Below are 17313 nucleotides of genomic sequence, written 5' to 3'. Positions count from 1 at the left end.
CTTGAGCCTATTCCCTTGTCCGCGATACGCACTATCGCAGCAATTCGGCTTAGCTCCCATTTCCTTCGATGCGAGATAGGGCGTTGGGGCAATGGAGAAGAGTCAAATCGATTGTGCACATTATGCTCACTGCAAGTTCGAGAGTCTGAGTACCACACACTACTAGAGTGCTCAGCTTTTGATCACATCCGAACTTGCTTCTCTCACATTTTCAGCCATAACTTAGACCTACACACTTTCCTCTCCCAGCCAAAGTGTGGGCTCTCCATTGCGACTCTCATCACTACAATTTTGGAGCATCGAGAGTCACTCATCAGCCATACACATACTACATCACATGTAACTTTGGTCCCATAGGTCATATTTGACCTCCAAGGACGATAATAAAATCTATCTATCTATCTATCTATCTCTCTCTCTCTCTCTCTCTCTCTCTCTCTCTCTCTCTCTCTCTCTCTATATATATATATATATATATATATATATATATATTATATATATATATATATATATATATATATATATATATATATATATATATATATATATATATATCTATCTCTCTCTCTCTCTCTCTATCTCTTCCCTTCTCCTATCTTTTCCTCTCTCTCTCTCTCTCTCTCTCTCTCTCTCTATATATATATATATATATATTATATATATATTATATATATATATATATATATCCCTCTCTTTCTTTCCCTCTCTTTCTTTCTCTCTCTTTAACTCTATGTGCATGGTCAAAGGGTCAACACTTTTGTACACGCCACATTGATGAGCGACGGACCACCAGGATTGCGGTATGATGGGAAAATTTGGCACAGATGATGATGAAGCCAAGTATTGTGGGACTATTGAAACGATACTAAAAGTTAATTTTAGAACCTTTCATACCTTCATCTTTGAATGCAAGTCGTTTGCAAATGTGTCTAGACGGAATGAGAATGGCATCTATTGGACTCTAGTGTGCATCAAACAGGGAGGTATGACAATTTAGTTTTGCCAAGTGTGAGTAGGTGAGTGACTACCTTCTTTACCCTTATTTGGTTGTAACATTTAATATACCAATTAATGTTACTCATTTTGAGCTTCTCTTCTATAGATTATCTATATCCCAGCAATCCACCAACCAAAACTTTGGTCAGTAGTTCTCATAACACCTGAGGGGAGAACCATTTTTTCCACTAATGAAGTGGAGACCATCTTTGACCCTCTTCCACCTACTACTTTGGATAAAAGGGAGACAAAGGAGAGAGAGATTGATCATTCAAGTCCCACGGCCACAAGTCTTAGCGAGGATGATTGTCATGATGATGATGATGAGATGGAGGATGACGAATTCGAAGATGATGAAGCAAACACATCCACAAATGACACTTCTCTTTCTCTCTTTATTAAGTGAGGAGCCATAGGCTTAGAATTCGATGACGCTTCTTGTAGAGATCTTTTGGAAGATGATTCATAAACATTTTTTATACTTTAAGTTAAAAAACATTTTTGTTGTGTCATCCATTCATCTCTCTCCTCCTCCCTTTTCTCTCTCTAATTTTGTAAAGAATGCTAAATTAAGTTAATTGGGAGTGATTAATTTAATTGATAACAAAATATCTATAACTTCTTGAAAATTTTATTTATGAAATAAAGCATTATGGGTACAAGTGGAGCTAGTGTTTTGTGTAATGCGCAGTGCGAGAGTGCTCTGAAAAAGAGCTTCAATAAACTATCATAGGTGCTACCATCTTGTAAAATGTGGGCACTCTATCATCCCCATGCCTCGGCAAAAGATGTCGTCCATGTTTGGGTTCAAGCACGTTGTTGCAAGATAGCGCTTCAAGAAACTAACATAGGTGCTACCATCTGGTAAAATGTGGGCACGCTTCACTTTATCATCCCCTTGACAGGAGATGTCGTCCATGTTTGGCTTCTCACAGTGCTTGCTTTACATGGAGACACGTGCATAACTTTAGGATGGACCGGGCTCTTTGTAGTTTCATGTTTATCCACATAGCTATTGTTTCATGTTTTAATATCATTTTTTTGAAAGTTTATATAATGTTCTTTTTTTTCACAAGCAAAACAAGTGGAAACACCAAAATTTGAATGTTTAAACGCCTAATCTGGGTTCGATAATACACGCGGTAATGAAACCGCTTATAAACACGGTAATAACAACGGATATACCCCCGATAATAATTGATATACAAAAATCCCCCCCCCCCCCCCCCCCCCCCCCCCCCCCCCTCTCTTCCCTGCCCAGCCCATTTTGGACTCTCTCTCTCTCTCTCTCTCTCTCTCTCTCTCTCTCTCTCTCTGTCTCTCTAAATTGCGATAAATGAGATAAACGGATTAAGATTTTCATAGTGGATCTTTTGACTTCAAAAGCACCCACAATTTTATTATTAAACAACAACTCTTGAGTGTTTGGCTACCCCAAGGGTGTGCAACAACTTACAAAGCAGTGGTATTGATCTCAAGTGGAAAACCCCCATATGGTAGTCTCATGTTTGGATGGACGAGCTCTTACCAGGCTTTTAAATTAGGAAAAATTATGGTATGGGTTTTTGCCTCTTTGGGTGATATTGATCGTAGTGTATTGTTGAACATTGGACAATCATTCTTGCATTATTGAATGATAAGGAGTGTTGCCTTCTGTAATGAAAACCCTCCTTTATTTTTATTTTTTTTAAATGAAAAGGAATCAATATATATATTGATCAAGCAGAATTGGACAACTCTGAATTGAAGCATGAATTTTTGCTCATTTTGTACAACGTCATGAATGAAAACACGCAGCTACAATTAGAGCACGAATGACTTGTTTGTATTGGTGGAAAGAGGAGACCGCGCACAAGATAAAACTGAGGAGTCATAATTAATGCCATTTATTCACACAAAGGCTACAACATTTGGCAAATGCATGATTGCCAAATTGAAGTGCCAATGATTGAGGATGTTGATCTTAATCTCTAATGGGAAGCGGAGGAGGCGGTGGCTAGGCGAGGGTTTAAAGCTAAAAACGTGTTATGTGTATACAAGATGGTTACAAACATGTACATCACAATAGCCTAGTAAGGAAGTGGGATGGCCACATTCTCAGTTTGTGTATAAGGTAGGCCTGGTGTTTAACTCTTGTGTAAAATAGGCTATGGGACATGGATGAAAATGGCAACGCCTCGTTGGAACTGGGTAAGCTACAGCAATATACAACTTGCAAGTTGGCTCAAAAAGGGGACTCCTACTGGCAATATATGAACAGAACAAAAATGATAGGGTGATCAATATACATTGGGGAGGTGGGGTCAAGCAGCGGGCGAGGCAAGGGCGGAGAGGAAAGCGAGGGCAATGGTGGCGTGGTGGGTGGGAGCGTTGAGCCGAAGGTAGCATTCCAGGAGCGCCTCCAGCTCCTCCACCTGCGTGGGCCGCAGCGCCTGCATCATCTCGCGCATGGACCGCACAAAATCGCAGCGCGGGTTGCTGGAGTAGGTGGCCATGGCCTCGGCATCTGCCGCGCTGAACAAGCTTTCCGGATAAAATTCCACATCATTCCGCACCACAGTAGTAGTGCTGGTAATGGTAGAGCTGCAGCTGATGGTCGAGGGTGAGGGCGGCGCCGTGTAGAAGAGAGTGGAGCCACCTACACCACCAGGAGCTTGGGTGGAGCCGCCACCATAATCGATAATGTTGTATTCTCGGCGGCTGCTCAAGCGCAGGACGTCGTCGTCATCCTGGAGATGAAGCTCCACCTGATGATACACCCTAAATGACTCAGTCATCATGCATGCAGCTGAGCGTTTGCCCCGGCCAGCACAAACAGACATTGGGTAGAATGCTGCCCTCATTCTCTTTGCCTTGGCCTTGGGGCCACGCCACCTGCCGCTGGAGTCGTCCAATTTCTGCTGCTGTCTACGCCTCACCAGCTTGGATGCAGCTCTTCCTATGTTGGGTGCCGCCAAGCTCCCTATCAATAGCTTAAGCTTCGAGTACAGGATCCTCATCTCTTCTATCTCTCTCTCTCTCTTAACTAGCTATAATCGATGCCTAGGTTTGTAGCACAAGAAGGGCAATGTAATGAGGCGGCGCTTCACAATGCAGCTATGGGTACTGCTCTTCTAGGAATATAGCTTTTCATTATAGAAAAAAATCGCAGCAACAATGGTCGACGCGTAGTATTGACATCGTGCCCGGGACGTTGGGCAGCTTGTTCCACTTGTGCAGGTTGTTGGGAAACCAAACGCCGACGCATACGCCCCTCTCTCTCTCTCTCTCTCTCTCTCTCTCTCTCTCGTTATTTTATGTCGCCTTTATGTATTGAACTAGGCAAGAATTCCGTATTGTGGTTTCCACTTGCCCATCATGCAAGTTTGAGCTCACAAAATGTGCTCTTCAGCCCAACCTTTATTCCGCCACTTTATCCAAGCGCCAATACTTCAATTCCTTACTAAAATGCTCTCTCCCATCACCACCAACACCCTTGATGTCTCTATGCTATTATATCCTAACGTTTAGGTCAAAAATTGTAAGTTAATAAACACAAGGTGTACTTAAAAAAGAGCTTTCATTAGAGAAGATTCTTAATAAAGTGTTGAAAGGCCGCACAAGTGCCCATCAATGAGTTAATTATTGAGGTCTGAAAAAGCGACTCTCTTCTCATGCTTCATTTTGAACACGCCTACCTCCACAACCAAAGAATTTCAACCCAGTCTAACTATAAAACTTGATTGTGCAAGAACGATCAACATACATCAGCATTGCCAAGGGACTGCTTATTAAAACTTACTTGCATCCCCTACAATGTGGGCAACTAACCGGAGCACAAGCTGATGGGCTCTAGTTACCAATAGATTTTCCAGTAATATGGAGTCTCCTCTTTATCTCATGTTGATGTCGTGTAAATGATTATTGAATGTTTTAAGTTGTTCATGTTAAGCATTAACTCCAAACATTTCGTTAAAGCATGCTTAACAATGGGATGTGCCGTTATCACTTTGATAACTATCTACCATTGTCTACTTGAATAAGCTATATCTTTGTGATAAATGGTTTAAGTTGTTTGGATTAAATAATAAACAATTCAGATTTATTTATTATTATTTTTTGTACTCGTTGAATCATGAACTTATGTTTGATGTACTTTGTATTGATAGTTGAATGACTGCGACACGATCCCAGATGTTGAGACACTACAGAGAATTGTAGCACATCATAAAATAGGATTCTTTGCAATTCGAATAGCAAGGCATGCCAAGCTTTTTTGGGTAGGACGTGGAGCCCAAGGGGCCTGAGAAGAGCTTGCTAGCTTGAAGGAGGTCAGAGAGCTTTGCCTCTCATGGTTTGTCAGGTCCACTCTCTAGACATGCGAAGCACACATCATCGGCGCAAAAGCATTCAGATCTACAGAACAAGGGATTTTCATGGGGTTGACATATAGCGTCACATACCATATTTAATATACATATGCAAAAATATGATACTAATCAAACTACAATAATTATGACATATTGGGAGTCCCAAACATGGCCCAAAAAGAAGCCCACGATGTTAAAAATTGGTAATTTTTGTTCGGTCAAATCATGAAGCTCCAACGTCAACTGAAAATTGTCAAATGAGTCCCTAAATAAACATAGTAGTTCATGGAACATAACAAAATGTACAAGTTGTCTTGTACGTCACTTTATTCTGCCACTTTATCCAAGCGTCAATACTTGAACTCCTTAATAAAATGCTCTCTCGTATAATCTACACCACCTCTCTCTCTCTCTCTCTCTCTCTCTCTCTCTCTCTCTCTCTCTCTCTCCACCTAACTCGAGGCTAGAGAGTATGTAGAGAGAGGTAAATAGAGAGAGAGAGAGAGAGAGAGAGATTGAATAGAGGTAGATAGAGAGGGCATAGAGAGAGATATAGATATATTTTCAAGCATCTATCCACCTCTCCTTCTACACCATATCTATACTTAATTTACACAACTCTATCTCTCTACATAAGGTAGAGAGAGGGCATAGAAAGGGAGGTAGATCAAGGTAGATAGAAGGGGCATAGAGAGGAAGTAAAGTAAATTGGGTGTAGAGAGAGATTAGAGAGATATGTACATACATGTATACAGATATTGACACACTCACATGGATACACATATTTGTAGACTATTAGACCTAAGTAGAGGCTAGTAGTGCCAAAAGTCTAGTGGCAACTCTTTAGATATCATCACAATCTCGGTTGTGGTAAAACCAAGGATACATTGCAGTAATCCATACATGAGTGGATCAAAGGACCTCAATAGCACAATTAACAAGGGACTATATCCGAGAGGAAGCATTCAACCATTAGGTGCTATGCTCCCTTACTTAGTGCCTACATGCATGCATATATACCCCGGGGCGGTCTCTTTTTAGAATGTGTATGCTATCACGTGAGTTAACTGGAGAGGATTATTAAAAGATCAAAATGTATCAAAATGTATACATACAGAGGGGGGTGGGGGTTTTTTAATTAAATAGGCACGTAGTGTAAATATAGTATGTATATTGAGGTATTATTAATAACCTCTTGAACGCACGTGATATAGGAAGCTTTTGATAAGTGACTGCCCCGGGATATATACACACTTACACAGTCACATAGGTAAATTTATACATACATATCGACACACTCATATTTGGACACATATGCAAAGTTGCATATATATACTAAAAATTAAATACATAGACTTGGACCACCATACTATTAGGCCTAAGTAGGGGTAGTCATGCCAATAGTCTAGTGACATCCCTTTAGATATCATCACAATTTCAAGTTTGGTAAAACCAAGGGTACGTTGCAGTAATCCACACATGAGTGGATCAAGGGCCCCAACACCCTGATTAAAAGGGACTATACTCACGAGGAAGCATTCAATTATTGAGGTTGCTCTGTCACTAGTGATGGCCTGCAAGTAAGACAAGCATTGTGGTAGGGTGTGGACAATTCTGCATGAAATAAAAGAGGCTCGTACTCTTCTCCCAAACACTGCACACATTTCACCCGAGTAAGTTCACCCTTCTATTTGTCGCATTTTCTGAAAGGCTTTACATAGTTGTTTGGCCATTTCAACCATTTTAGCATACACACGTGTCAGAACGCCAGATTTTCAATATATTTGTACTCTATTAGTTTTACAAGCTAGTGTAGCTACACTATGTGTAAATTTGGATGCCAGAGCTAGTAGCAGATCTATTCTGTGCGTTGTAATTCTTTCATGAAAAGGAGGCTTATCTTTTGGAGAATAGGAAGCTCTATGTATATACGTGCAATTGCTACTCAGCTCAGATTTGTAATGATTGGGTAATCCAATTTTGATTCCAAAACTTGTATCATGTTCCTCTTCTCTTGCTCTTTCATTTAACTATAAGATCAATTAAGTTGCTATTTAGAGTGAGAATTGACTGTATGTCTGATGGTTGATTGTTGATTTGTAATTGCTTGTGTATCTTATTACGTACATGAATTTATTCCATTGTGATTGACACTCTAATGTGTCTTCATGTCACATCTAGCTTGTGTCCCTAAGTATTGACATTGTCTATGTTGGTACTAGCAGATAGCTATGCTATACATGTGTGTCTCTTTAACATTATTGTCATTATTGTTGGGGATTAAATCTTATGATGGTATAGTGACCTTATATTGCACTTGTGTTTATCAAATTCATCAAAAACACATTCCATTTCACTAGCAACAATATAGTGACAAAAAAGGGTTTTATCACTTGATAGAGTTTAGGAGTCGAGGATTGTACTTGTGTTTATCAAATTCATCAAAAACACATTCCATTTCACTAACATAGTGACAAAAAACGGGTTTTACCACTTGATAGAGTTTATGAGTTGAGGACTGGCTAAATCTTTCATTTGGTAGCAAGGAGTGTTTGTGATTGAGTGAATTCAAAGCATTTCAATTGCCAATTTTCTCATTGCTTTTAGAGTGTTGTTCCATTCCACAAACTATTCAAATTTTTCTCATTTTATTGCAATCTTTTATTTTAATTCATAAGAGTAGGTTAAGTAGGCCAAAGCACAACTAGCTGAGATGAAAAGTAAGAGGAAGATTGGGCCAAAACCATATTTGGGAAAAAAAATCATGAAAATTTGAAATTGTGAAGGAGTGTTGGGGAAACATAAAATAACTAAAACCAAATCGTAGAATGTTAATGGGATATCTAGCTTCCAAATACCCCCTAGATCATATTTAAATATTTTGACTAACATTTGGCAGGGAACATGGATTGCGATCCATGTACCTCATAGAAATAACTTTACACTTTTTGCAAACCTAGAATTTTCAACACTTGCAAATACCAAGTGCCACAATTTGGGTGCAAAAAGACGTTTCAAACATCATCAAAACCAAGAAACTAGAAAATTAATAATATTTTGAACTTCAAATGAGAAAATATATTGGGGAACACTTTCAATTGACCTCATCTACATGTGGTGCAAATCGGCAAGCCAGATCATGCCAATGATGAATTGTGATCCATGTACCCTTGGAGTGATTTATAACAAAAAATAGACTCATCACAGAGGGTCATCACAGAGAAATTTAACAAGGAAATTGTGTTATCACAAATGTCAGCCTAGGATAAGACCGAGAAACAGGCCAAAGGCCAGGACGGACATATGGTCAAGGGGGCCCTATTAATATCTAGGCAGGGCCTATATAGAGCATAGTCAGGTGGAGAGTTGCATGCTCCAGTCCTCTCAATCTTACACTGGTATCAGAGCTCAGGGGAAAGGAGAGCCATGGAGAAGGAGAAGGCATGGTAGAGTGGAGGAAAGGGGGAAATGGAAAAAACACCTAGCACCCAGTATGACAGCCTCTCTATAGCCCAATGATTTCACAGCACCCCTATCCCCTATTTAACATACACACAGAGACCCAATCAGCTAACCATTGTTGTCTATGACCATACCCAACCAACCCTAGCTGTATGCAATCAACAACCATGCATATCAACATGACTTCACCCTTTTTTATCCTCAAAAACACCCTCCCACAAAGGTATGTACTTCCCAAATCAATCAACACATAGACCCTTGCCAAAATCTCTTGCATGCACCATGTCCATGTAGGAAGCACCCACTCACTCAGCACATACCAGAGGCACACATATGCTTGATATACAATTAGACACAAAATTGAGAGAGGAAACTAGCATTGATTTGAGACAACATTGGACTAATATCAAGGGTGAATGCTTCAAAAAAGGGTGTACAACAATGGTACTTCAAATGATACTTGGCTTGATTCATAAAATGCAATCTCGAGTCATCTATTGGCCAGTTTCAAGTGGTGGAATGAATGGTACATAATTAATCAAATTCTTGTGTAGTCTCAATCAACTTCTTACACATTTTCAAGTTTTGTCGTTCTACTTCAAGATTTGCATAGGTCAACCATCTTTGATCCAATCTTTGATTAGACTCTATTTTGGTCTTGTAGGCTTTCAATAGAGCATCAAATGGTTCTAGATTAATCCTCCTTTAACAAATTGTACGAGGTCTGTTTTGAACTACTACTGAAGCTAATTTTTTCTTCTAGTGTTTAATTTGTTCTCAAGCTTAGGAAAGGTCTATCGCCATAGTTGCTTCCTCCCGCAGTCGCTTTTCTTTTAGTCTTTTCCATTTAACTTTCCAAGATTTACATTTGAATTTGTTTGGTTTTGCTCTCTTCATCAATATTTTTGTTCATGGACTCTCAAAACTAGGCTCTTGCTACCACATTTATTGGAGTTATTTTATCTAAATATGAACCAATTGGACTTTGTAAAATGTCTATTATGTTTATTATGTTTTATTCCCTGTATTCTTCTACAATCTTTGTTAAAGAGATTTTTTTTCATAGCAAAATATTATTGACTTAATGGTTGGAACCGAGTCAAATATATTTTTTCATGGTCAAGCCAAATCCTCCGTACTGAGTATGAAAACCATGCACTTTCTCAGCTCTTAAGACTTGTTTAAATAGCAACACATGGGCATGAGGATCCCTAGATCCACCATATTTTTTTCTACAATCTTTGTTAAGAGATTTTTGATCATAGCAAAAGCTTCTTGACTCAATGGTTGGAACCAAATCAAAGATATTTCTTCCAAGGTCAAGCCAAATCCTGAAAACCATGCACCTGCTCTCCTCTTAAGACTTGCTTAAATAGCAACACATGTCAATGAGGTTGCCTAGATCCACCATATTTTCTTCTCTCACATTTTTATACTTGTGCGGGTCTCATACGTCATGGTTCAACCACATATATCATAGTTCAGTCCCTTGCAAATATTTTCCTCCCTACTTCTTGTACTCTTGGAGAAAATCCTCGTGGAATCCTATCTGACGTTCTTTAATCTCCAAATTGTGGTCCTCTTGGCCCTATCTTGACTTTTAAACTTCTTGTTCGGCTCATGAATTAGGAACTATACTCCCTTGAGCAAAAACTCCTGATGTTTGTGATCTTGTTGTGTAGGTTCTATTTTTAAAACATAGGTATATTCTTGAGACTTTTTGAATCATGTTCTTTCCACATTTTGTGTCTCAAATCCTTGTGGATTGCTTGCCAAATATCCCTAGTGTGCTCACACTTGACTATATGTAGTACATATTGAAATACCTACACATGTTCACCCAAGGAGGCATCATCATAAAATATCACCTTCTCCTTCCTCTTCTAAGAGGAGATCTTCAAGCTCCAAATCCTCTCTTCATTTACAGGAGAGTGAAAAGAAACCTGAGGAGAAGCGGAGAAAGAAGAAATCATCAACCTCCCCTTTGTCACCATCAAGCTTGTCTCAATCACAATGTTCTTCCAACTGAGATAGTATAAGCTATTCCAAAAAGTCCAATTCAAGCAAAGATGTTCAGTCTTGCCACTATTATGAGTGCATCTTGAACTAGAAGAGAGTGAGAGGAGTTGCTCACAATTAACAAAAAATTGATACTTGATTTTAAACTTAATCTTGGTTGGAAGACTTAATGCTTGATAAACAAACTTGATTACAAAACTACTATGAGCATGTCTCAAGCTAGATGAGAGTGAGAGGAGACGCTCACAATTAACAATAGTTGGAGACTTGATTATAGACTTAATCTTGATTGGAAGACTTAATGCTTCATTAACAGACTTGATTACAAAATTTGGATTATAATCCTGGAGTACAAGGCAATACCTAATTACAAGAAAGACTCGAACACAAGGCAAGAATTGTACCTCGCAAGAGCCTCACACTTGGTGTTGGCAAGATTGAAGGGTTTGTAGCAAGGTAGGTTATAGCCCAAGACCTCTGTTTCTACTAGTGCTTAGGGAGGTTAAGAGGGACACACATCAATACAAGAGTGTGCCACATGGCATGACATGCATGTCAACACATTGTGCACATGCATGGGCACATGGCATAGGAGGTATTACATATGAATGTTGACATAAGCGATGATGGAGACAATCCTCTAGAAGCTTCTCATACAATCTTCTACAATCCTTTTGGGTATTCCTTCTAGAAACTTCCCGACTCTTCTATGATCTTGCATGTGTGACAATACCCCCTCCTCTAGAGACACGTTCACGAGGAGCAATTTTTCCTCTTAAGGTCGGAGTAGGCTTCGATCGATGTTGCTAATTACACTCACAAACTTTGGTCGGTGCTCAATGGAGTTTAGATGCAAACTCTCATGTTGTTTGCTTCCACCAAAACCTTTCCAATATACAAGGTATTGAAGTCTTCCATGATAGATTATGGAATCAAGGATTTTCTCTTTGTATTCATCATGAGCGTCCATCTCTATGGGCATTGGTGGTTGTAAGAATCTTCCAGGAATCTTGGACTGATGACAAGGACCATCACTGAAACATGGAAGATTGGATGAATGTTCATAGCCTTTATAGCTAGAGAATTATGTGATTGGACCTACTTGGCCAATTATTTTAAATGGTCTAAGTCTTTGATAATCTAGCTTCTTGAAGGGAGAGATGAACATAGGTTGGCGGAGAATCCACACTCGATATTTACTCTTGTATGATGGATGTTTCATTCGGTGTTTGTCTATGTTACTTTTATGAATAGTCTGTATGGCTAAGTCTTTGGCAGCTGGATTCTTTATTTGGTGATTCGTGTGGGCCTTCGTCCTTGGGTACTGACCATAATTGGCAAAGAATATGGTATGTCAAGTAGAAGCATGAATTGTGTTGTTATAGAAAAACTCAGATGGGGCTAGCAATTCTACCCAATTGTGTTGTTATAGGCAAACTCAAATGGGGCTAGCAATTCTACCCAACCCCAAGCTTCTCTCCCCCTCCATTTTTATCCTCGATCAGTGATGCATGCCCTTCATTTCCAGCTCCTGCCGCTCTTTTGCACACTCGGCACTGCCAACTCATGGTTTTCTGCAATAACCCGCCTTCCCATATGGCTCCCTTGTCATGCATCCCTGAGCAGTGCTATGCTTCACATACCATGTAGCTATGCCTCCCCTCCTCTTCGAAGCACCTCTCTGCGCTGCCACCCAATAATCGCCTTCCCCATTCGCCCTCCTTTTTTGCCCAAATTTTTTTGCATGCTTTAAAAAAGCTACACTTAAGCGGCCCTTCACACTGCCATGCATGCCCTTAACCAGAGCTACCAAAAAAATCTTTGGTTCAACTCCTCTTCACGATTACACCCTAGCTTGGGCCTCATCTCTAAACTCCACTTCAATTTTGCTTAGCTTACCATAAAAGGCACCATTCCCACGGGAGAGACTACAACCACTTTGATCGTCATCGATCGCCATCAATCATGAGTCACAAACCTGCCGATTGATGAGCTATGAGACGTGTTGTCAAGCACATAAAAAACCATAAAACGGTTGATCCAGGCCTCTTCAACTTTCATACACAACAAAACATGGCATCTGATGATATCTACCAATCTACATCACTTCTATGCTCCCGTGCTAGTAAGGATTTCGAACAACCATAGACCTGTTGATTGCTACCTTTGACATACACATTTTGACAGGACCCCTTGTACCTCTCATCTAGTACATACTCAACCACTCTGCTATCTGCTTGGAAACTTCCATGCACCATCTTATGAGATCTCCTTGGGCAGACCAAATCTAGCTGCGCCATCATTGCCAACCCCCTAATTGAGCATTCATGCTCAACCACAACATTATTTAGATAAGATAGATCTGCATATAAAATAGGTACATAGACTACATAGGAAAAAAATGATATAGTGGCTATATAAATAGGATAGAGATAGAGAGAAAAGCGTCTGCTGCATCACTCTCCTGGATCAAATGGAAAGCTCGAAGCTTCCCCAAGCATGGTGTAGAGTCCACCTGGATCAAAAGTAAAGCTTTGGCCACGGCCAGCCATCTCTAAATCATGCACATTGAAGCCTCTCTTTGCACTTGTAGGCCAATAGACAGGCCACCCTAACATCTCTTCATAGCATGGAGTTTTGTCACCCTGCATCCAAAAGCCTTCCTGCCAGCCATAAGCATACTTTTTATCACTTGAAGCACAGTACCATAAGCATCCATCATATCATATGCTAGAGAAATCTCCATAGCATAGTCTTTATCATATGAGCAGTAAAACCTTTGCATTACACCTTGCAAAGCAACCCTTAACAACATATCTATCAATGTCAGGCCAAGGGCCACCCTGGAGGTCAAGGACCTGGCCAAGGGCCAGCTACCCAGTGGAGAAGGGATCCTGCAAGCCAAGGGGCTATAAAAGGGTGGTTGGGCGGAGGATCATGCACGGCAATTCCTAGGGTTTTACACTGGTGTCAGTGCTAAGTTTGGCATTTGGCATTTGGCATTTACTTTGGATAGTATTTTTTGTTGTGCAAAGCCAAATGCTTGGCCCATTTCACATGAAGCAAGGCTTCTAATTCATGCTACGATAGATGAAGTCTTTTTATGTTACTGCTTGTCTCCAAGTCTTGTGAATTCTCAAGAGCAAAGTGCGGTGAATTCTAGTAATGGTATGCAAAGTGCAATGAATTCTATTGATAAACAAAGTGTTAACAAATCTAACGAGCAAAGTGCTCTCAATTTTAATTCTATAGAGCAACATGCAACTGTTGTAAAACAAACATTACAGGAATTATTGCAAGATTCTCCATCCCAGCATAACTCTAGTTTAATTTCTTCTTTTGCACGGCAAAAGCTAACTCACTTACTCACGGAGTATAGTGATGTGTTCTCAAGTGATTTACCACCGAGTTTACCCCCTACGCGTGATGTGCAGCATGGCATAGATGTCTTGCCAGGCACTAAACCGGTGAGTAAACCACCTTAACCTATGAGTGCTAAAGAAGCCAAGGAGGTTGAGAGTTAGTTCGCTGACTACCTCGCTCGTGGTTTCATTAGACGTAGCACTTTGCCTTGGGCATCACCAATTCTATTGGTAAAAAAGAAAGATGGTACTATGCACATGTGCATAGATTATCACGGATTAAATGCGATAACCATCAAGAACAAGTATCCTCTACCTCGAGTGGATGAGTTGTTTGATCAACTCCATGGGGCAAGATACTATACAAAGATAGATCTTCGTTCAGGATAACACCAAGTGCGTATCCTACTACAAGATATCTCCAAAACTGCCTTTAGAACATGGTTCGGGCATTTTGAATTTTTGGTTATGCTTTTTGGTCTAACCAATGCTCCAGCTAATTTATGACACTCATGGATAGTGTCTTACGTCCCTATCTTGGAAAATTTGTTGTGGTTTTCCTTGATGACATTCTCATTTACAATAAGACTAAAGATGAATACATATAACACTTACGATTAGTGTTCAAAAAGCTGCAAAGCAAGTGCAATTTCTTTAAAACAGAGATACATTACCTCGGTCATGTGATCTCTTATTCTGGTCGATGGCCACATCCCAACACGGTTGAGGAGCTTCAAATATTTTTAGGCATGGCTGGATTTTATCGACAGTATATCCGTGATTATGCCAAAATTGTTGCTCCTATGAAGGATTAACTTAAAGCAAAAGGTAAGACCTTTTCTTGGGAAGAAGCCCAAAAACACAGTTTTGAACAGCTCAAGGTAGCTATAGCCACTGCTCCCATCCTAGCAATCGTCGACCCACTTAAGCCGTTTGTGGTAGAGACTGATGCTAGTGATAAAGCAATCGGTGCGGTACTTCTCCAGGAGGGAAGACCTATAGCCTTTGAAAGTAAAAAGTTAGATAGATCTGAACAAAATTATTATGTCTATGACAAAGAGCTCTATGCCATAATTCACGCTTTACGAAAGTGGCGGCACTATTTATATGGTGCCGAGTACGGAGTAGTTTTTGACCATGAGAGTATCAAATGGTTTACTACTCAAACGGACTTGAAGGGCCGTAAAGCTAGATGGGCCAAAATCCTTCAAGATTATGATTGTAAGCTACGATATCGCAAGGGGCGATATAATGTAGTAGCGGATGCACTAAGTCGGATGCCTCATATTAATTCACTTGCTTTCACGAAAGTAAAGAGTGGATTTTTAGATTCATTACCTAGCAAGTGTGCACAAGATTAATCATACACTAAAGTGTGGAGTGCAGTTTTAAGAAGGGATCCCTCACACTCACATGTCTCTGAATAGCCAGATCAACATGTCTCTGCACGGGCATATAGAAACTCCAACACACAGAGCTCCACCCCTACTCAGGAAGAGCTTAAGCGATGGAAGAATTTTTCCATTGATAATGGCTACTTACTCCACAAAGGTAGAGTATCGCCCTTTCAATAGGTAATGGCTACTTACTCCACAAAGGTAGAGTACCGCCCTTTCAATAGGTGTGCTGCCAAAGCATGTTGGCATGTAACCTTCATTAAGGGTGAGTAGGTAGTTCTGTGTGTTCCAAAATGTTCAGAATTCTGACATGAGGAAACTCCCTATTCTATCCCTCAGTAACTATGAGCTTTTCAAAATACTCACGCGAGTTAGGAATCTGGCTCACAACTTCATGAATTCTATGCACTCTTGTATATATCCGATATTTCATGTAAGCCGTTTGCGTAAACGGTTACATGCGGACAACATTGTCATTGACCAACAGATTCTGGTTTATTTCATTGAACCTCCTACCCAACCAACCGCATACACTTGCGTGCATTTTAGACTACCATGATTTACGGATGCGTCGTCATGCCGGTCAACAAGTTCTTGTACAGAGGAACGATTGACCTGACCTACAAAAGGTGCCACTTGGGAAAACATTGGTGTTCTTAAAAAGAAGTAACCCACTTTTGTTTTCGAGGATGAAAACACTTCTCCAAGGGGGGAGTAATGTCAAGCCAAGGGCCACCCTGGAGGTCAAGGACCTGTGGCCAAGGGCAAGGGCCGGCTGCCCAGTGGAGAAGGGATCCTGCAAGCCAAGGGGCTATAAAAGGGTGGTTGGTTAAAGGATCCTGCACGGCAGTTCCCAGGGTTTTACAATAAACAACATGAAACATAGCTTCAATGCCTTGCCATTTGCTTGAGCCTACTGCATAGGCAAGCAACATGAAACATAGCTTCAATGCCTTGCCATTTGCTTGAGCCTACTGCATAGGCAAGCAAACCTGTTCCCTTTGCAAACCTGCATCCAAATCCTCTATAAATGGCTCCAAGACCGACTCTTTAGACTCAAGAGCATGACCCGTTGAAGCTTCAACCTGTTCTTCAAACACCTCATCACCTGCAAGGTTGGTGGTACCTTCTTCTTGGCATGGAGCCTCGCTCCCATGGGCTGCACATGTACCAGTTTTCATAGAGTCATATGCCAGAGCTATCTCTCCATGGCTACACACAAACTCTAAAACTTCAAAGTGCACCTCTACATGCCAATCAAGGCAAGGTTGTCCCACTCCCTGCATAGACAAATCACTTTGACATACCGCTGCTTCTGTTTCTAGCTCCTACAAATCATCCTCAAAAACCTTCTATTCAATCAAGTCGGATGCACAATCAAACCATACTTCCTCTAGCAAGGACTCCCCACCACAAGACCCAAGAGAGGGTTGCTCAATTGACAAGCTCACACAAAGCATTTCTGTGCTCGCACTATGATTTTCTTCGACCTTCAGCGGAATGGTAGGCAACTCATATACATCTTTCATCACTTCATCCACATGAAAAATATCGTAAGTTCCATACCTTGAAGATATAGACCTTGTCTCCCACGTGCTATATGTGTTTAAAACACTGTTGGAGCTTTGAGAGCTTTCGGACTCCTCTTCTGAACTTTTCGGTTCTTGCACCTCTACTACCTTCCCTATTGTTGGTTCTGGAACCAACACTTCTTCTTCAAGACATTTT

At 40.5% G+C, this 17313-nt stretch overlaps 1 protein-coding gene across 1 annotated transcript; it reads right to left on the bottom strand.

Moving 5' to 3' along the window:
* Positions 1-2766: 2766 nt before the first annotated feature.
* Positions 2767-4511, bottom strand: LOC147460426 (uncharacterized). The gene has a single exon (XM_086498489.1). It carries the CDS (start codon positions 3993-3995, stop codon positions 3300-3302), a length of 696 nt encoding a protein of 231 aa, XP_086354615.1. The 5' UTR covers positions 3996-4511; the 3' UTR covers positions 2767-3299.
* Positions 4512-17313: the final 12802 nt, after the last annotated feature.

Source organism: Adiantum capillus-veneris, chromosome 3, assembly GCF_014529385.1.
Source record: "Adiantum capillus-veneris isolate H3 chromosome 3, ASM1452938v2, whole genome shotgun sequence".
NCBI lineage: Eukaryota > Viridiplantae > Streptophyta > Polypodiopsida > Polypodiales > Pteridaceae > Adiantum > Adiantum capillus-veneris.
This window is presented reverse-complemented; position numbering and strand designations above follow the sequence as displayed.

Coding starts and splice junctions, on each gene's coding strand:
- LOC147460426 (XM_086498489.1), bottom strand. CDS start 3,995: ATGAGGATCCTGTACTCGAAGCTTAAGCTATTGATAGGGAGCTTGGCG.